The sequence below is a fragment of the Chiloscyllium plagiosum genome, unplaced genomic scaffold (genome assembly GCF_037043375.1).
Source record: "Chiloscyllium plagiosum isolate Xiang-an unplaced genomic scaffold, Cpla_swu_hap1 HiC_scaffold_7, whole genome shotgun sequence".
Lineage (NCBI taxonomy): Eukaryota > Metazoa > Chordata > Chondrichthyes > Orectolobiformes > Hemiscylliidae > Chiloscyllium > Chiloscyllium plagiosum.
Genome location: NW_028270145.1, coordinates 39,325,500 through 39,346,252, shown reverse-complemented (window position 1 = coordinate 39,346,252; position 20,753 = coordinate 39,325,500). Strand labels below are relative to the sequence as shown.

Sequence of the window (20,753 nt, the reverse complement as noted above, 5' to 3'; positions counted from 1 at the left end):
TCCAGTCTGCTCATAATGTTGAGAAACTCTATCAAATCTCCTTTCACACTTCTTCTGTCCCAGGAGAACAGTCCCAACTTCTTTAACCTATCCTCATTACAGACGTTTCTCATTCTTGGAATCATTCTTGTAAATCACTTCCGCGATGCATTCACACCTTTCCTATAACAGTATGCAATACTCCAGCTTGTACAAGTCAGGAATATAAATGCCAGCCTCGGTGATGGTGATCGTGAAAAAGCTCACCTGGTTCCCTAATGTCCTTTAAGGAAGGAAATCTGCCGTCCTTACCCAGTCTGGCCTACATGAGACTCCTGACCCACAGCAGGAAGGAAGTGAGGATTGCAGATGCTGAAGATCAGAGGCAGGATAGAGTGCTGGAAAAACATAGCAGGCCAGGTAGAATCTGAGGAGCAGGAGAATTGACATGTAGCAGGAATGATAAAGGACTTATGCCCGAAATATCAATTTTCCTGCTCCTCAGATGCTGCCTGACCTCCTGTGCTTTTCCAGCTCCTGACCCACATCAATGCGGTTGACTCTTAATTGACCTCTGAGATTATCCTAGTAAATCATACAGTTTGAGGGGCAGCTAATGCCAGCATTGTCCACATTCCAGGAACAAATGAAGAGAAAGACCCCTTTAAAATAAATCTGTGTGTTCTTGGCCCCTCAAAACAGACTGCATATGACATCCAAAAGTAGCCAGTTTAATTTTAAAAAAAGATGTTTTCCTGACAAAGGATTCATGTACGGCATCTGCACGTCAACCAATGTGCATATGCCAGCATCATACCCATGTTATTTTTATCCAACACATAAGGTGGGAATCACAAGTCAGGGATTCACTGCTTTTCTAGCAAATCAGATTGTAAGGGTCATTGACTCAAAAGGAGTGGAACAGCATGTATAAATCCAAGGTATGGAATCTGATAGTCCAGCACTACATTGAGCCGCAGTATGCAGACAAAGGTCGGCTGTTACATCAGGGCCTACCCCCTCGACACACATGGTGTCAGGTACATGGCAATCACAGCTATGTCATCACGGAGACCTCCATCAGGAGGCTGAAAGAGCCAGTGGTTAGGTCACAGGCAGAAATGTACTGCTACATGTCAAAAGCCCTGACAAACTGGGGCAACAGATGAACACACAGCAAGCTCTCGATTAACTCCCAAACCAGTAGGATTCAGCAAGCAAGGTGGGTCCTATTCTGGAGCTCAGGGGCTGGGGGAGGAGTGAAGCAGAGTGAGGAATGGAGGAGGAGTGAAGCAGAGTGAGGAGTGAAGGTGGAGTGAAACAGAGTGAGGAATGGAGGTGAAGTGAAGCTCAGAGGGAGAGGGCATGATGTTTGAATATGAGCTGGGCTGCCATGAGGTGAGATAAAGAAAGTGTTTCAAGAATGTCACATCAGATATTGAGAACCTGTGAGGGGAGAGTTCCCAAGGCGAAGTAGAACTTGCTGGAGAAACTCAGAACATCTGGCAGCATCTGTGAAGTGAAAACAGGGTTAACGTTTTGAGTCTGATGACACTTTTTCAGAACCAAGAGTTCCCAAGTGTCAGTGTGGCTGAGGTGATAACTGTCACTGTTTCTGAGTTCAAACCTGTCACGCGGAAGGTCTGCCTGAGAATTTATTGTAAGTTAACATTTTGAACCATTTTTGAGGTGTCACTTTCTGACTGATTGCTTGTGTTTGTGCAGCCTGGACGTCTGAATAAAGTGCAAGCTATTGGCTGGTACTTAGAGGAAGCTAATATTGCCCAGGTCTCCACTAATCTTCTTGATTTCGAAGTGACTGCACTGCACACAGTATTTGAAGAAGTCTGTAAGGATGCCAAGGTACTGTGAAAAGCTACTCATACTGTCATTTGTGCAGCCTCAGTTCCACAGCTGCACAAATTAAACTGCATTGTCAAGAGCATGTCCTCACCACTTAGGCTATTTATAGCAAAAACAAGAAACAGTGACGACAGGACTCACACACTTCAACTTCAAATAACATTTATCACTCAGAGTAATGGGATTTAAAAAATGATTTGCCAGTTAGTACGCCAGAATTTATGAATGAAGACAGGAGCTCCATTGTTGCTCTAATAATGTGCTGTCCTCCCCATAGGATTTAGATTTGCCCGTCGTTGGCTCTCAGATTGTTGGTCTCGTCCCCTTGAAATCCATAATGGCTGCCGCGGAGTTTTATATGAAAAAAGAAAACTTATTTATCCTTGAGGAAGAGCACAAAGTCCGACTGGTATGTGTGCTGACTGCAGATGGCTTTGGTGGTGGTGGTGGTGGTGGTGGTAGTGGGAGGGGGGTGCATGGGTGAGTGGCACTGGTTTGATGCCTATTCATATGAGCAGCAGTCATGCTTGAGAACCAAATGATTCTTAGATCCCCTTCCCAGCTCAGAAGGTTTTGGTAATTCACTTCAACTGGTTGCAGGCAGGTGCAGGGAAGCAGAGATTCTGCAGCAGTCAATGACCTGACCATGTCTGGGAAGGGAATCTAATCCTTACAATCGCATAAGCAGCACAGAAACAGGCTATCCAGCCTTTGTTCCCCACAAACCTCCTGAATCCCACCTCCTTTAACTCTATCATCAGAGCCATCTATCAAGTACTTGTGTCAGTATATCTGTGAGAGAGTTCCCACAGGAGGTTGTGTTTCTCTGGGTAAAGATGATTTTCCTGAATTTCCTCATGGACTTATTAATAAATAGTTAATGTTTACAACCTTCAACACTAGTGAAATCTTATCAATTCCCATAACAAAAATCTCGGTGCTTTGTCTGTTTGTCATTATGTAACTTATGTTTGTAAAGTTTGAGCACGAACAGGGGTCACTCAGCCTCTTGAGTGCATGCTAGCTCTCTGTTCAAGATAAATCAGTGGTCCCACTTCCTGAGCCTTCTCCTCTGCTATTTCTCTCATTTCCAATTTGAATGTCTCAATTAAACCTGCTTCCATTGTCTCTCTCGGACATTTGTGAACTTAACCATTTGCTGCGTAGGAACTACATTTTTCTGTCATTATTTTGTATTTTATCCATCCATGTTCCACTTGTTTCTTCTGATTCCCTTTGCCAAAGAGACATTTCTTTTAACTGAATTTCAAACGGTTCAAAATACCTCAGGATTTTAAAAACCTCCATCAAATCTCTCAATATACACTTCTCCAAGGAGAACAGTCCTTAGTTCATCATCATAACTGAAGTACCCTCTTTTCTGGAAGCTTTGTCTCTGTGTCTTCTCTACACCTTCCTAAACCGATCAGTTTAACTTTTTAGTTGAGGCTGAATCAATGTTTTAGCAAGTTTCATTAAAACTTCCTATGTTTTGAGTTATTAGATTAGATTATTTACAGTGAGGAAACAGGCCCTTCGGCCCAACAAGTCCACACCGACCCGCCGAAGCGTAACCCACCCATACCCCTACATTTACCCCTTACCTAACACTACGGGCAATTTAGCATGGCCAATTCACCTGACCTGCACATCTTTTGGACTGTGGGGGGAAACCGGAGCACCCGGAGGAAACCCACGCAGACACAGGGAGAACGTGCAAACTCCACACAGTCAGTCGCCTGAGGCAGGAATTGAACCCAGGTCTCTGGCGCTGTGAGGCAGCAGTGCTAACCACTATGCCACCGTGCCATGAGTGCTCTGGTTTCCTCCCACAGTTCAAAGATGTGCAGGTCAGGTGAATTGGTCATGAAGTCCAGGGACTGATATTCCTTCTTGCCCATGTTCTCAAGCTTATTCAGTCACCTTCCATCATTTGTACTCATATACCCCAAGATCCTTTGGAAGTGCCACCCTTTGTTTTGTGCTTTTTTATTCTTCTCACCAGTGAATGTGAATGGTTTTGCATTGCTCTGCATTATGTATCATCTGCCACAGGTCCCACAAACTCACCACGCTGTCTATGTCATTCTGAATGCTAATACTTTCTTCTTCACAGTTCACAGTGCTTCCTTACCTTGTGTCATCTTCCCTCACAGATTCTGTCTACCATCTGGCCACTGGATGTCTGTACTCCTCCCCTAAGGCCACTATGTCCCACCTCGTTTGCCTTTGACCTGGTTCTGCTGCATTTCTACCCTAACCTTGGTGAAGAGTAACTGTCCTCCCTTTGTTTACACAATAATATACAGAATACTGATCACAGTTCTCAGGTGCATGTGACTGTCAAAGTTAGAGTAGCATCATCAGTAACATGTTTGCTTCCCACTATACTACAGCACCCACCCTACACCCCCAGCCCAAACCCCATTCCTCTTGGACTTTTCCAAGTGGGGTGGCATGATGGCTCAGTGGTTAGCACTGCAGCTTCACAGCACCAGGGACCCGGGTTCAATTCCAGCCTCGGGCTGTGTGGAGTTTGCACATTCTCCCCGTGTCTGCGTGGGTTTCCTCCGAGTGCTCTGGTTTCCTCCCACAGTCCAAAGATGTGCAGGTCAGGTGAATTGGCCATGCTAAATTACCCATAGTGTTAGGTACATTAGTCAGAGGGAAATGGGTCTGGGTGGGTTACTCTTCAGAGAGTCGGTGTGGACTTGTTGGGCCGAAGGGCTTGTTTCCACACTGTAGGGGATCTAATCTAATCTTTTCCAGTGTACATGGAATGCATTACTTCATATATAGAATGAGGTTACTACAGGCTATCCGACCATATTATATGTGAGTGGTACACTTCCATTGGACCATATCAGGTATATATGGGATAACTCCACGCTTGCCATAATCAGCGAAGTACAAACCGATTTTTAAGATGCTACTGTTTTTCCTAACTCCATGTTCATTTGAACTGTACTCACCTTTTTATTTCTGTTAAAAATTTGGGTGACTGAATGGAATTAGGATACTGGCCAGCCATGAAAACTCTAAAGAGACTGGAGGGGCTGAATGCTTTTCTCTTTGCATTATTCTATGTTCTCAAATTCAGAATTCACAGTACACCAGTTATAGTTGAACAGGTTTATTTAAAACCACAAGCTTTTGGAATGCTGCTCCTTTGTCAGGTAAAGTGGAGGGAGGTGCATAGGCACAAAATACATAGACGGAGAAATAATGACAAGATAATTCCAAGTAATTAAGAGTGTCAACAGATGAGTACAAATAGTGTGAGTAGAGTGTTGACAGGCTGAATAACAAGTCTTTGCAGGTGAATAAAGTGTCGACAGCTGAATAGCAAGTCAAAGGATGACGTATGAACTGATTAATTAAGGCAGGGAGATAATTACTAATTATCAAATACAAGATGGTGCTCAAGACAAACTAAATGTCTGGGAATAACATGAGTAGGTATCAGAGTCACATGAAGAGGGTTAACCAAAGTAACAAGTAGCGAAAAACTGTACAAACTAATTAAGGTAGCGAGATAATTACAAGTAATTAGTAATCACTGGTATCTCCACATCTATGTTCCCAATAACAGTGTGACTGCATCTACTTTGCTGCAGGTCATCAGCCGACTGGGCCTCGATTCTCTTGCTCCTTTCAATGCTAAAGAAAGGATTATTGAGTAAGTGATGGTGCTAATGAAGAATTAGTTTGCATTGTTTCAAAACAGAACATAGAACCTTACAGCAAGAAACGGGCCTTTCAGCCCAAGACGTTGTGTCGAATATGACGCCAGATTAAATAAATCTTTTCTGCCTGCCCTTGGTCCATATCCCTCCACTCCTTCTATATTCATGTGCTTATCTAAAATCCTCCTATCATAGCTACCTCCACCACCATCCCTGGCAGCACTTTCCGCACGTTTACCATGCTCTGTGGAAAAAGAACTGCCCCTCAAATCTCCTTTGAACTTTCCCCCTCACCTTAAATGCACGCCCCCTATTTTTAGGCATTTCAACTCTGGGGAAACAATTGTGACTGTCAATCCTATCTATGCTTCTCATAATTTTACAGACTTCTATCAGGTCTCCCTCAGCCTCTGCTGCTTCAAAAAAAAACAACCCAATTTTTCCAGCCTCTCCTTTTAGCTCAAACCCTCTAAGCCAGGCAACATTCTGGTAAACCTCTTCTGCACCTTCTCCAATGCCTCCATATCCTTCCTGTAATGTGGCGACCAGGATTGAATGCAGTATTCTAAGTGTAGCCTTACCAAAGTCTTATAAGACTGCAACATGACATCCTGACACCCTGACTCTTGTACTCAATTCCACAAACAATAAAGGCAAGCATGCTATACGCCTTCACTACTACCCTGCCTACTTGCATGGCTACGTTCAGGGAGCGAAGGACTTGATCTCCCTGTATATCAATGCTGTTCAGGGTGCTGCCATTAATTCTCTACTTTTCCTTATCATTTGAACTCCCAAAGTACAGCACCTTACACTTATCCAGATTAAACTCCATCTGCCAATTGTCTGCCCATATCTGCAACTGATCTATACCCTACTGTATCCTTTGACAACCTTCTACACTATCTACAGATCCCCTGATGTTTGTATCATCTGCAAACTTACTAACTCACCCAACTACATTTTCGTACAAGTCATTGATATAAATCACAAACAGCAGAGATCCCAGTATGGATCCTTGTGGAACACTACTAGTCACAGACCCCGAGCCCGAGAAACACCCTCTGAGGATAAGCAATTCTGAATCCACGCAGCCAAGTCACCATGCATCTTAATCTTCTGGATGAGCCTACCATGAGAGACCTTATCGAAAGCCTTATTAAAATCTATGCAGACAACACCCACAGCTCTACCCCTCATTCGTCACCTTTGTCACCTCCTTGAAAAGTTCAATCAAGTTAGTAAGACATGACTTGCCCTGCACAAAGCCATTCTGACTGTCCTTAATTGTGCCATGCTTTCCCAAATGCATGTAAAGTCTATCTCTCTCTCCAATAGGTTCCTAACCATCGATGTGAGACACACCGGTCTATAGATCCCTGGATTATCCCTATTTCCTTCTTGAATAGAGAAATAATGTTAGCTCCTTGCTGGTGCTCCGGGACCTCCACAGTGGCTATTGAGAAATCAAAGATCCTGGTCAAGGCCCCAACAATCTCCTCTCTGCCTCTCTCAATAACCTGGGATAGATATCATCGGGCACTGAGGAATTGTCCATCTTAATGCTCTTCAAGAGATCCAGTACCATTTCTTTCTTGATCTCAAATAGCATATTAGCATTCTGCACACAAATCGCACTAACTACCTATCCTTCTCCTGGGAGAAATAGCATTTTGGTGACCCTGTCATGTTGTATAAAGGAATAACGAGAAAAGATCTGCAGTTGTTTGATGTGAGACTAGTCAAACTATAAGAGTATACACGTGTTTCCCAAAATGTCATCTAAGCAGGACCTCCTCTTTGAGAGTCATAATCCCTCAGTGAGATTCCAGAAGGAGAGAATGTAAAGACTGATAAATCAAACAAAATTATGTTTTGTACACACCAACGTATCTGTCCAGTATCACCAGGACCCTCACTTCCAAGTGTTACCTTGGAAGTTTATCTGGTGCTTCCCTGGACAGGGAAAAGCAGGTCAACGGGTGACAAGAGACCTGAGGGTGTGGGAGGAGTGGGGAGGGGTAGGCCAGTGAGAGCACGGTTGGTGAGGGGTAGTGTAAGGTCAATGAGGAGAGGTGGGGTTGATGAGAGGAGAGAGTGTGGCTGATGAGGAGTGACTGGATTGGTGAGGAGGGAGTAGGGTGGGTGACGTGTAGAATGGGGCTTTTTGAGGGGGAAGCATGTGGATCGGTGAGCTTGGGAGAACAGCTTTTGTAACTCAGTAAGGGTGGCACATTCTCTCAAAAATTTGCCAAGCCAAAACAAATGTCGAACCAGTAAATTGGCAATGACAAAAATAGAATTTGGAAAAGATGAGTATTAAAAGGTGCCAAGCAGAAGAGCTAATTAATAAAACAATTTTTGCATTTTTACTTAAGAAGGAGATATACTAAATCCTTATCAGCAGGGAGGGAGTACAGAGGCTGAGCTGAGGACCTTGTGAAAGGTTCACTGGCCTCATCGAAAAGTTGGGTGGGGGAGGGATTAAAACCAAATGGCCTTTCAGTCTGGGTTCTCATTCTGTCCCTGATCAGCGTATGAATAGAATTTTGGAGCAGGAGGAGGGGAAGGAAGAGGAGGGACAATGTGTTTAAGCACTCAGCCCTGTATATATATATATTTTTGTGTATATGTCTGTGATTCTGTGTGTGTTTGTGTCTCTACATGTCGGTAATAGAGCCACAATTATTTACAATGTACATTGCTGACTTTGATGAGAAAAGTGAATGTACTAAAGCTATGTCAGCAGACGACATAAAAACAGGTGGGAAGGCAAGTGGTGAATATGACACCAAGAGTGTTATGTAAACAGGTTTAGTGAGTGGGCACAAGCTGGACAGATGGAATATAATGTGGGAAAATGTGAGAAACTTTGGCAGGAAGAATGAAGAGCTGAGTAACATTTAAATGGAGAAGGCTGCAGAAAGCTACAGCCCAGAGGGATTTGAGAGTTCCTGTCTGTGAATCATAAAAGCTAGAATCCAAGTTCAGTGAGTAATAGAGAATTCAAATTGAGTATAAAAGTAGGAAGGTTTTACTATTCCAGACCATTAGGGGGAAGAGGAGAGATTTACAGGATGTTCCCTGAGCTGGAAAGTTTCAGTCATGAAGAGAGATTGTACACACCGAGGTTGTTTTCCTTAAAAAAGAGTTGATTGATAGGGGACATGATGGAGATGTATAAAATTATGAGGGATATAGATAGGGTGGACAGGAAGAAACTTCTCCCCTTGGTGGAGAGATCAATTACCAAGGGCATAGATTTAAGTTAAGGTGCAGAAAGTTTAGAGGGGATGTGAGGAAAAATGTTGTTACCCAGAGAGTGGTGGGAATCTGGAACTCACTGCCTGTATAAGGGCAGTAGAGGCAGAAACACTCATAACATTGAAGAAATTTTTAGATGTACATTTGTGATGCTGAGGAATACAAGACTATGGACCAAGTGCTGGAAAATGGGATTAGAATTGCTAGGTAGTTATATTTGACAAAGGAATGCTTTCTGTGCTGTAGATTAGATTAGATTCCCTATAGATCTCTGTGATTCCATGACTATGAAGTTTGTGTAATCACAATATGATACATTTCCAAATCAATTTCAGTAAAAGAGTACAAAGGTTGATTGGAGCCTGAGAAATCAGCGATTACACTGACACTAGGTTATCAATGATTACAATCAACAATGAGTGTTGTTGAAGCATGGAACATTATGTCAAATTTTCCTTTCCTACGCTCATTGGGAATGGAATCACAAAACCAAACCTCAAAGTGGGCCACAATTTAGTTGCCATGGAGAATTTAGCAAGGTACAGTAAACTGACAATCAAATTCAAACCAGACAGACCAGGGAATGTCTCCTTTCACACCAAAGTTACTTAGTTGGAAGAACATAGAGTCATAGAGATGTACAGCATGGAAACAGACCCTTCGGTCCAACCCGTCCAACATGTTCTTTGTATTTGCAAGGACAGAGCTCCACGTAAGAACAGAGCTCCATATATGAATATATGCAATTTCTAACATGCATCGTTATCTCTGTGAGCCTGACTGATCATGCTGAATTGCTGGTTCAAGTAATTCTTCGCATACTTTGGATTGTTCCACAAGTGCTGTCCAATTGCATATCTAACTTTGGACATTATATCATTATGGGCAGAGCTGTAAAAATGCAGCATTCTGCCTGTTGCAAACAGCGAAGGGACAAGAATATCTATTACCAGTTGCATCACATCTGTCATAAATTGACCGTTTGATGGCTCTACGACCAATCCGATGTTACACAACCCTGTTTGATGACCTTCGTGGTTAAGACTCCAGAGTGATTATCATTGCCAATATCCGTCTGGGTTATTACAAGTAACATTAACAAAATATGCACCCGGCAGTTAGAAAGATTTTCAGTTTTTCAAACTAACAGTGTATTTTGTTTAGTTTACAACACTATTTTCGTAGACTGACGATTTTTGAGTATTCCTAGTGATTTGAGAAAGTTGCAGTCATTGCGTTTCCCTGTTTTCACCAGATACATGGTGCAGGAGGAGCAGGAGAGTCGCCTGGTTTCTTTGCCTTTGCGGGAATTTATTAAAAATGTTGGAGCTCGGTCTGCAGCTCCTGGTGGAGGCTCCGTCACTGCAGCCGTGGCTGCCATGGTTTGTACATTAAAGTTTCCAATCAATCCTCAGTCCAAGAAGCAACTAGGCCTCAGCCCGGTGAATTGATGCTGGGATGTGTGTGCTGCCATGTGTGACACTATTGGTATGCTTCATTTATTGAAAAAGTGGTGGTGCCACATTCACAAAGACAGGACAGCATTCACAATTATTAACTTTAAAATTACCAATACTCAGTTTTTGAGTTTTTCAGTGCTGTGTGTCAGTGACCAACGAACCAATGCCTCAGTAAAATGAGACACAATCATTCTCACATAAAGACACATAAAATAGAAGGACTAGGCTATTCAGTCTGTCATGGCTGATCAGCCAACTCAATACTGTGGTCCTGCTTTCTATCCAAGCCCTTTGATCCCTTCAGCAACAAGAATTATGTCTGAATCTGCCTTGAAAACATTCAATGTTGTGATCTCAACCACTTTCTCTGGCAAAGAATTCCACAAGTTCACCACTCTCTGGGTGAAGAACGTTCTCTTCGTATCAGTCCTGACTGTCCTATCCTGTATCCTTAGACTGCGATCCCTAGTCATTGGAAACATCCTTGTCATGTTTACCCAATCTAGTCCTGTTAGAAATTTATAGGTGACTATGAAATCCCCCCTCATTCTTCTAAAGTTCAGTGAATATAGTGCTAACCAATCCAGTCTCTCTTCATGCATCAGTCTGGTTAGTCTGGTAAAACTTTGGTGCACACCTCCTACAATGTGAAAATCATTCCTCAGATAAGGAGACCAAAACTGCACATGATACTCAGGTGTGGTCTCACCAAAGCCCTGTACAACTTCAGCAACATATCCCTGCTCCTGTACTCAAATCCTCTATGAAGGCCAACATACCATTTTCCTTCTTCACCATCTTCAGTACTTGTATGCTTACCTTCAGCAGTGGGAGGAGAAAGATTTAAAAGGGACCTGAGGGGCAACTTTCTAACAGAGTGGTGCATGTATGGAATGAGCTGCCAGAGGTTGTGGTGGAGGCTGATACAATTACAATATTTAAAAGGTATCTGGATGGGCACCTGAAGTGGAAAGATTTAGAGAGGTATGGGCCAAATGCTGGAAAATGGGACTAGATTAATTTAGCAATCTGGTCAGCATGGATGAACTGGACTGAAGGGTCTGTTCCATGCTTTACATCTCTATGACTGGTCTCACTGCATCTCCCCTTTTCCCAATCTCTCATCATTCAGATAATAATCTCCTTTCCTGGTTTTGTTATCAAAGTGGATAACCTCACATTTATCCACATTACGTACTGCATTCACCCATTCACTCTGCTTGTCCAATTCGTACTGGAGCATCTCTGGATGCTCCTCTCAGTTCACCTTCTCTCCCAACTTTGTGTCATCTTTGTTGCAACAAGAACTATTATTTGCTACATCCTAATAGCACTGTCCTCCACTGATGCCATATAAACCCTTAAGGATCTGCCTTGACACAAATAGATGTGTCTATTCCTCACCACTCCATTTGTGTCTCGCTGCTTGCCAAGAAGCATTTCTGACAATGAGAGTTTGGCCTCAGTGTCTCTGTACAATGGTTCTTGACTTCTGGGTCTCAATTGTTTCACTAGGGTGCGGCCCTGGGCTCAATGGTTGGATTAATGACTTACGGCAAGCGACAATTTGATCATCTGGATGGTTCAATGAGGAAACTGATCACTCCTTTCCATCGCACAATGAATGAGCTCATCACCATGGTGGATGATGACTCCAACGCGTTCAACAGCTACATGGTGAGTGGTGTACCAATAATCGATAAAGAAAATAAATTTGTTTATTCTGGGTACAGTATTGCGCCCAGTTCCAGTACACTTTTGGAGCCAAAACTGGCTGAATGACAGGAGGCAGAAGGTAATGGCAGAAGGATGTTTGTGTTACTGGAGCACACTGTTGAGTAGTGTACCACAGGGATCAGTGCTGGGTCCCTTATTGTTTATGATATTCATAAACGAAGTAGATGAATGTTGGGGGAAAGGGAATTGATAATTAAGATAGCGCATGACACGAAGATCGGCCGGTGACTGACAGTGCGGAAGAAGGTCTTAGTTTACAGGAGAATATAAACAGATTGATCAGATGGGCAGATCAGTGGCAGAAACAGTTAAACCCTGATGGGTGTGAGGTGATGCACTTTGGAAAAAGTAACAAGACAAGGGAGTACAAAATGAATGGCAGGATACTAGGAAACTCAGAGGAAAAGAAGGATCTTGGAGTGTTTGTCCACAGAACCCTGAAGATGGCATGACAAGTTAACAGGGTAGTTGAGAAGGCATATGGGACACTTACCTTTATCAGTAGTGGGTTAGATAATAAGAGCAGGGAGGTTATGTTGGAGCTGTCGAGGACTTTGATTCGGCCACAGCTGGAGCACTACAGGAATAATGTGATTGCACTGGAAGAGGGGGCAGAAGAGATTTACCATGATGTTTCCTGGGATGGAGCATTACAGCTGTGGAGAGAGGCTGGATAAGCTCAGGTTGCTTTCTTTGGAGCAAAGAAGATTGAGGAGGATCTGACAGAAATGTGTAAAATTATGAGGGGCCTGGGTGGATCGGATAGGGAGCAGCTATCCCTTTGTTAAAGGGTAAATAACAAAAGGCATAATTTTAAAGTGAAAGGCAAGGGCTTTAGTGGAGGTTTGGGGAAAATTGTTTTCACCCAGGGGATGGTAGGGTCTCAAATACACTACCTGGGAGGGTGGTTGAGGCAGAAAACCTCTCAACCTTTATAAACTACTTGGATGAGCACTTGAAATGTCATAACTTTCAAGGCTTTGGGCCTAGAATATAAAATACAGAGCAGAACGCCCGTTGGCCCACACTGTTGTGCTGAACTTGAAACCAAGTTAAACTAATCCCTCCTGCCTGCCCTTGGTCTATATCCCTTATTTCCTTGCTTATCTAAAAGTTCCTCAAACATTCCTATTATAACTGCCTCCACCACCACTCCTGGCAGCACTTTCCAGACTCCTACCACTCTCTGTGTATAAAACTTGCCCCCACATTTCCTTTGAACTTTCCCCCTCTCACGCTAAATGCATGCCCCCTAGTATTAGACATTTCAAAACTGGGAAAAAGATTCTGACCATCAACCCTATCTATGCTTCTCATAATTTTATAGACTTTTATCAAGCCTTCCCTCATTCTCTGCTGCTCCAGAAAAAGCCTGAGTTTTTCTAGCCTCTCCTTATAGGTCATACCCTCTACTCCAGGCAGCATCCTGCAGAACCTCTTATGCACCCTCTCTTAAGCCTCCAAATCTTTCCTGTAATATGGTGACTAGAATTGAACGCAATTCTGGCCTAACCAAAGTCTTATAACGCTGAAACATGACATCCTGACTCTCATACTCAATTCCCTGACTCAATTGCCCAATAAAGACAAGCATGCCATATGCCTTCTTTACTACCCTATCTATATGCGTGATCATTTTCAGGGAGCTATGGACTTGAACCCCAAGATCCCTGTGTACATCAATGCTGTTCAGGGTCCTGCCATTAACTCTGTACTTTTCCTTTACATTTGATCTCCCAAAGTGTAGCAGCTCACACTTACTCAGATTAAACTTCATCTGCCATTTCTCTGTCCATATCTGCAACTGATCTATATCCCACTGTATCCTTTGACAAGCTTCTACATTGTCCACAACTCCACTGATCTTTGTATCATCTGTAAACTTACCAACCCACCCATCTATATTTTCGCCCAAGTCATTTACATATATCATAAAAAGCAGTGGTCCCAGTACAGATCACCGGGGAACACCTACTATAGACCTCCAGGCAGAAAAACACTCTTCTACCACTACCCTCTGTCTTTTATGGGCAAACCAATTCTGAATCCATGTGGTCATGTCACTGTGGATCACATACATCCTAATCTTCTAGATGAGCTACCATGAGGAACCTTGTCCAAAGCATTACAAGAATGCATGTAGGCAACATCCACTGCTCTAACCTCATTGCTCACTTTCGTCACCTCCTCGAATAATTCAATCAAGTTAGTAAGACATGACCTGCGCCACACAAAGCCATGCTGACCGTCCCTAATTAAAAATTATGCGATTTTTAACATTGTCTACCCACACCTCCACATTATGTCCCTAATTAGTCCATGCTTTTCCAAATGTGCATAAATCCAAATCCTAAGAATTCTCTCCAATAGCTTCTAAATTACAAATGTGAGACTCACTAGTCTGTGGTTCCCTATTTCTCTTTTTGAATAGAGGAATAACATTAGCTACTTGCCAGTGCTCTGGGATACAAAGATCTTGGTCAAGATCCCAGCAGTCTCCTCTCTTGCATCTCTCAATAACATGGGGAGATACATCAAGCAGTGGGGACTTATCCACCTTAACACTCTTCAAGAGACCCAATACCACTTCTTTCTTGATCTCAAAATGCCCCAGCATATTAGCATGCTCCACACTAATCTCACTGTCCTCCATATCTTTCTCCTGGATGAATACCAACGCAAAGTACTCATTTAAGATTTTGCCTACTGTTATGGACCAGGCCAGACCCGTCAAGACTTTTTAAGAAAGTAGCCCAGACCCTAATTTTGATAGTTGTTTTAAGCAAGTGTATAGTGGGTATTCCAGGTGAGAATCAGATGGTCAAACCACTTTGTTTTAAACAAAACAGAATTTATTTACAATATTACTGAATGAAACAAAAATGACAGAAAACAGAATACCAAATAACCTGTCCTATCCAAAAACACAACAGACTATCGTCAGAGAGAAAGAGAGAGAGAGAGAGAGAGTCCAGCAGCCTTTCTTTTCTCTCTCTCTCTCACACACACACACATAAATATACACACACACAGACACACACAAATATACACACACACAGACACACAGAGACACACACACCTGTATTAAAACCAACCAAAGCAGAGAATAGCTGAGCTGGGAGAACTGGCCACTCCCCTTTCATTAGACAAGTGTTTGTTTTTAAAACTTGAAAGCCTTCTGCCTGAGGAAATATCTCTTAACTATTATCAAATTGGCCCTAAAACCCATCCAAACTCAGACTTTTCAGAACCTGTGTTGTTTCCAACCTCTCTGAAAAAGACCAATGACAACCTAACCTTGTTAAAGGAACAGCTTCCTCACATCACATCCTCTGTCTACAAGCACAAAGTCCCTTCTCTATCCTTGAGCGGTCCTACCATCTCCCTAGTTATCCTCTTGTTTTTAATGTTTGTATAGAATACCTTGGGATTCTCTTTAACCTGACTTGCCAAGGTCTTTTCATGGCTCCTTCCTGCTCTCCTAATTCCCTGCTTGAGTTCTTTTCTGCTTTCTTTATTTATCTCACGGGCCCTGTCTGATTTTAGTTTCCTAAACCCCACATATTATTTCTTTTCTCCTTTTGACTAAATTCACAACTTCCCTCATTATCAAATATCCCTTACCATGCCATCCTTGTCCTTCCTCCTTCCTGGAACATGCTGGTCCTGAACTCTGATCAGTAGGTCTTTGAAGAATGTCCACATGTCAAATGTGGACTTTCCCAATAATATCGCCTCCCAATTAACGCTCCCTATCTCCTTCCTAATACTGACATAATACGCCTTCCCACTGTTCATAGCTATCTCAAAACTTAAGGAGTTGTGATCACTGTTTTCAAGAATGCTCTCCCACTGAAAGATCGGTCACCTAGCCAGGCTCATTAGTCAGTACAAGATCCAGTATGGCCCCTCCTCTAGGTAGACTATCCACATACTGTTTCAAGAAACTCTCTTGGATACACTTAACAAATTCTGCACTGTCTAAACTTCTTGTTCTAAGGGAGTCCCAGTCAATATTGGGGAAGATAACAAGCCCCACTATGACAACCCTGTTGTTATTGCAGCTTTCCATTATCTGCCTACATATTTTTTCCTCAATGTCTCGGTGGCTGTTAGTGAGAGGAGGGAGAGGTGCCACTTATTTTTGAGCTCTACCCATATTGCCTCACTGGATGAGCTCTCCAATAAGTCCTCTCTGAATGCAGATATGACATTCTCCCTGATTAGTAATGCAACTCCTTCAACTCTTTTACCTTCCTCTCTATCTCATCGAAAACAATGAAACCCTGGAACATTGAGCAGCCAGTCCTGTCCCTCTCTCAACCAAGTCTCTGTAATGGCCATAACAACATAGTCCCATTTACTGATCCAAGCTCTAAACACATCTGCCTTACCTATCATACTCATTGTGTTGAAATAAACATGCTTCAGTTCATTAGCACCATCATGTTCATTTACCTGTCTCTGCCTGTCCTTCCTTTCAGACTTACTGGTCCTTACATCTACCTTCCCCTCAATCCCTCTACTTGCTGACCTACCTCTCTGGTTCCCAGCTCCCTGCCACTTTGGTTTATATTGATTTGGAGATGTCGGTGTTGGACTGGGGTGTGCAAAGTTAAAAATCACACCAGGTTTGTTTGGAAGCACTAGCACAGGGCAACCACCTGAAGAAGCAGCATTCTGAAAGCTAGTGCTTCCAAATAAACCTGTTGGACTATAACCTGGCGTTGTGTGATTTTTCACTCTAGTTAAAACCCTTCCAAGTAGCACTAGCGAACCATGATGTGAGGATTTTGGTTCCCCTCCCGTCTAGGTGCAACTCATCCCGCTTGTACAGGTCACCTCTGTCCAGAAGAGGTCACAGTGATCCAATAACCCAAAACCCTGCCCTCTGCACCAGCTTCTTACTCATGGATCCATCTGCCCTATCTTTCTATTACTTGCCTCACTAGCACATGGCACTGGTAGTAACCCGAGAGGTCCTGCTTTGCAGCTCTTTCCTATCTCCCTGTACATTTTCCACAGGACTTCATCCCTCTTTCTACCTATGTCGTTAGTGGCAATGTGCACAATGACCTCTGACTGCTCACCCTCCCCCTTGAGAATGTCATGCCACCACTCAAGAGATATCCTTGACCCTGGCACCAGGGAGACAACTAACTATACTGGAGTCTCGAACACAGCCACAGAAACATCTGTTTGTGTCCCTGACTAGCAAGTCCCCTGGAACTATCACTCACTTGGACTTTCCCAACCTTGCTGTACCGCAGAGCCAGTTGTGGCGCCACAAGCCTGGCTGCTGCTGTTGTATTGTCCTGAGAGGCTATTCGCCCCCCCATCCCCCAACAGTATCCAAAACAATACACCTATTAGAGAGGAGAATAGTCACAGAAGACTCCTGTACTACCTGCCTGCCTATCCTGGCAGTCACCCATCTACCTGACTGAATCTGCAGTATGAGCTGAAAATGTGTTGCTGGAAAAGCGCAGCAGGTCAGGCAGCATCCAAGGAACAGGAGAATCGACGTTTCGGGCATAAGCCCTTCTTCAGGAATGAGGAAAGTGTGTCCAGCAGGGTAAGATAAAAGGTAGGGAGGAGGGACTTGGGGGAGGGGCGTTGGAAATGCGATAGGTGGAAGGAGGTCAAGGTGAGGGTGATAGGCCGGAGTGGGATGGGAGTGGAGAGGTCAGGAAGAAGATTGCAGGTTAGGAAGGTGGTGCTGAGTTCGAGGGATTTGACTGAGACAAGGTGGGGGGAAGGAAAATGAGGAAACTGGAGAAATCTGAGTTCATCCCTTGTGTTTGGAGGGTTCCTAGGCGGAAGATGAGGCGTTCTTCCTCCAACCATCGTGTTGCTATGGTCTGGCGATGGAGGAGTCCAAGGACCTGCATGTCCTAGGTGGAGTGGGAGGGGGAGTTGAAGTGTTGAGCCACGGGGTGGTTGGGTTGGTTGGTCCGGGTGTCCCAGAGATGTTCTCTGAAACGTTCCGCAAGTAGGCGGCCTGTCTCCCCAATATAGAGGAGGCCACATCAGGTGCAGCGGATGCAATAGATGATGTGTGTGGAGGTGCAGGTGAATTTGTGGCGGATATGGAAATATCCCTTGGGGCCTTGGAGGGAAGTACGGGGGGAGGTGTGGGCGCAAGTTTTGCATTTCTTGCGGTTGCAGGGCACGGTGCCGGGAGTTGGGTTGGTGGGGGGTGTGGACCTGACGAGGGAGTCATGGAGGGAGTGGTCTTTTTGGAACGCTGATAGGGGAGGGGAGGGAAATATATCCCTGGTGGTGGGGTCCGTTTGGAGGTGGCGGAAATGACGGCGGATGATGCGCTGTACATGGAGATTGGTGGGGTGGTAGGTGAGGACCAGTGGGGTTCTGTCCTGGGGCGGTTGGAGGGGCGGGGCTCAAGGGCAGAGGAGCGGGAGGTGGAAGAGATGCGGTGGAGGGCATCGTCGACCACGTCTGGGGGGAAATTGTGGTCCTTGAAGAAGGAGGCCATCTGGGTTGTACGGATTTGGAACTGGTCCTCCTGGGAGCAGATGTGGCGGAGACGAAGGAATTGGGAATATGGGATGGTGTTTTTACAGGGGGCAGGGTGGGAGGAGATGTAGTCTAGGTAGCTGTGGGAGTCGGTCGGTTTATAGTAAATGTCCGTGTTGATTCGGTCGCCCGAGATAGAAATGGAAAGGTCTAGGAAGGGGAGGGAGGAGTCTGAGACGGTCCAGGTAAATTTGAGGTCGGGGTGGAAGGTGTTGGTAAAGTGGATGAACTGTTCAACCTCCTCGTGGGAGCACGAGGCAGCGCCGATACAGTCATCGATGTAGCGGAGGAAAAAGTGGGGGGTGGTGCCAGTGTAGTTGCGGAAGATGGACTGTTCCACATATCCTACAAAGAGGCAGACATAGCTGGGGCCCATGCGGGTGCCCATGGCTACTCCTTTGGTTTGGAGGAAGTAGGAGGATTGGAAAGAGAAGTTGTTCAGGGTGAGGACCACCAGTCAGTCGAAGGAGGGTGTCAGTGGAAGGGTACTGGTTGGTACGGCGGGAAAGGTCCTTGGACTCCTCCATCGCCAGACCATAGCAACACGACGGTTGTAGGAAGAACGCCTCATCTTCCGCCTAGGAACCCTCCAACCACAAGGGATGAACTCAGATTTCTCCAGTTTCCTCATTTCCCCTCCCCCCACCTTGTCTCAGTCAAATCCCTCGAACTCAGCACCACCTTCCTAACCTGCAATCTTCTTCCTGACCTCTCCACCCCCATCCCACTCCGGCCTATCACCCTCACCTTGACCTCCTTCCACCTATCGCATTTCCAACGCCCCTCCCCCAAGTCCCTCCTCCCTACCTTTTATCTTAGCCTGCTGGACACACTTTCCTCATTCCTGAAGAAGGGCTTATGCCCGAAACGTCGATTCTCCTGTTCCTTGGATGCTGCCTGACCTCCTGCGCTTTTCCAGCAACACATTTTCAGCTCTGATCTCCAGCATCTGCAGTCCTCACTTTCTCCTTGAATCTGCAGTATGACCATCTCCCTGTAACTACTGTACATTACACTCTCTGTCGCCAGTATGCTGCCCAGTGGATCCAGCCGCTGCTTGGATTGAACAGCGTTTTTTATGAGGAGCTGCAGCCAATCACACTTCCTGCAGACATTGTCGTCAGGGACACTAGACTGCTCCCTGATCGCCCACATCTGGCAAGGAATGAATACCATTGCCCTAAATACCATCTTTGCCCCTTTACACCAAGAAAGACAAAAGAATCTTACCTTGCATATTTTACTCACTCAAGTTCAGTATTCACCTAAGCCCACACTTATACCAACCGGCACCACTTCTGTCACACAGCAGCCCCTCTCAAACTATTTTGTTAGTAACTTTCAATTTTTTGGCTATTTAAATTACAATGCAATCTTTACAAACAGACCAACAAAATTTCAGGCTACAACAAAATTTCTAACAGCCTCGCTCAAGCCTTTTCTCCTCTTTTTTTTGATGAGGAGGTGCCGGTGTTGGACTGGGGTGGACAAAGTTAAAAAATCACACAAACACTAGGTTATAGTCCAACAGCTTTATTTGGAAGTATTAGCTTTCAGAGAGCTGCCCCTTCATCAGGTAGCTAGTGGGGCAGGATGATAAGACAGAATTTGTAGCACAAGATCACTGGTGTTGCATGATTTTTAACTTTTGTTCAGTTAGAGGAGGGGGGAAGGATGGAAACACTACTGTTTGAGGTTTACCATTCCTTGACCCCCCGGTTCAGTCGTGGTGACTGAGCTGACTTCTCCCAGATTGCTCCTCAGTGAAGTCTCTCTGCCACCATGTGTTGGGAGGGAACGTGGGACTGATGTAAACAGCAGTAGAGTTTTGCCTTTACAGACTCATTGGGCTGTACTATATGATTCTGTGATTCTACAGGGCTATAGAAATACAGCTAGGAGAGGAAATCCCACAGTCAGCAAGAAAATAGTTACTGACATTAGTGGTTGGTTGGGTGGGGGGTGTGGGTAGCTGTGGAAATTTTATTAATGGGTTCAGATGACTTATCTGAGGCAAGGATGCAGGAAGCACATTCCAATATTGAAATACCCTGCAGAGGACCATTTTACCAGATCATTGGCATTGTGTTGATAGTACGCAGCCGCCACCATCTGATGGAGATGCTGCTAGTTAAACATGACACACACATAGGGGAAAGATAGTTAATGAAGTGGGTTTGATAAAATACAGTGGAAATCCCTCCAAAACAGCTCAAACATTACCAAA

General features: G+C 44.4%; 1 protein-coding gene across 4 annotated transcripts in view; it reads left to right on the top strand.

Moving 5' to 3' along the window:
• Positions 1-20,753, top strand: part of ftcd (formimidoyltransferase cyclodeaminase) — a 48,725-nt gene that overhangs the window by 16,455 nt on the left and 11,517 nt on the right. For 3 of the 4 annotated variants that reach the window (XM_043693422.2, XM_043693423.2, XM_043693426.2), the window contains 5 exons: positions 1,705-1,842; positions 2,120-2,251; positions 5,460-5,521; positions 10,048-10,174; positions 11,768-11,929. In XM_043693422.2, coding sequence (XP_043549357.2) covers positions 1,705-1,842; positions 2,120-2,251; positions 5,460-5,521; positions 10,048-10,174; positions 11,768-11,929 — 621 coding nt within the window. The remainder of the gene's footprint in view (positions 1-1,704; positions 1,843-2,119; positions 2,252-5,459; positions 5,522-10,047; positions 10,175-11,767; positions 11,930-20,753) is intronic. The other variant, XM_043693424.2, reaches the window with a different exon arrangement.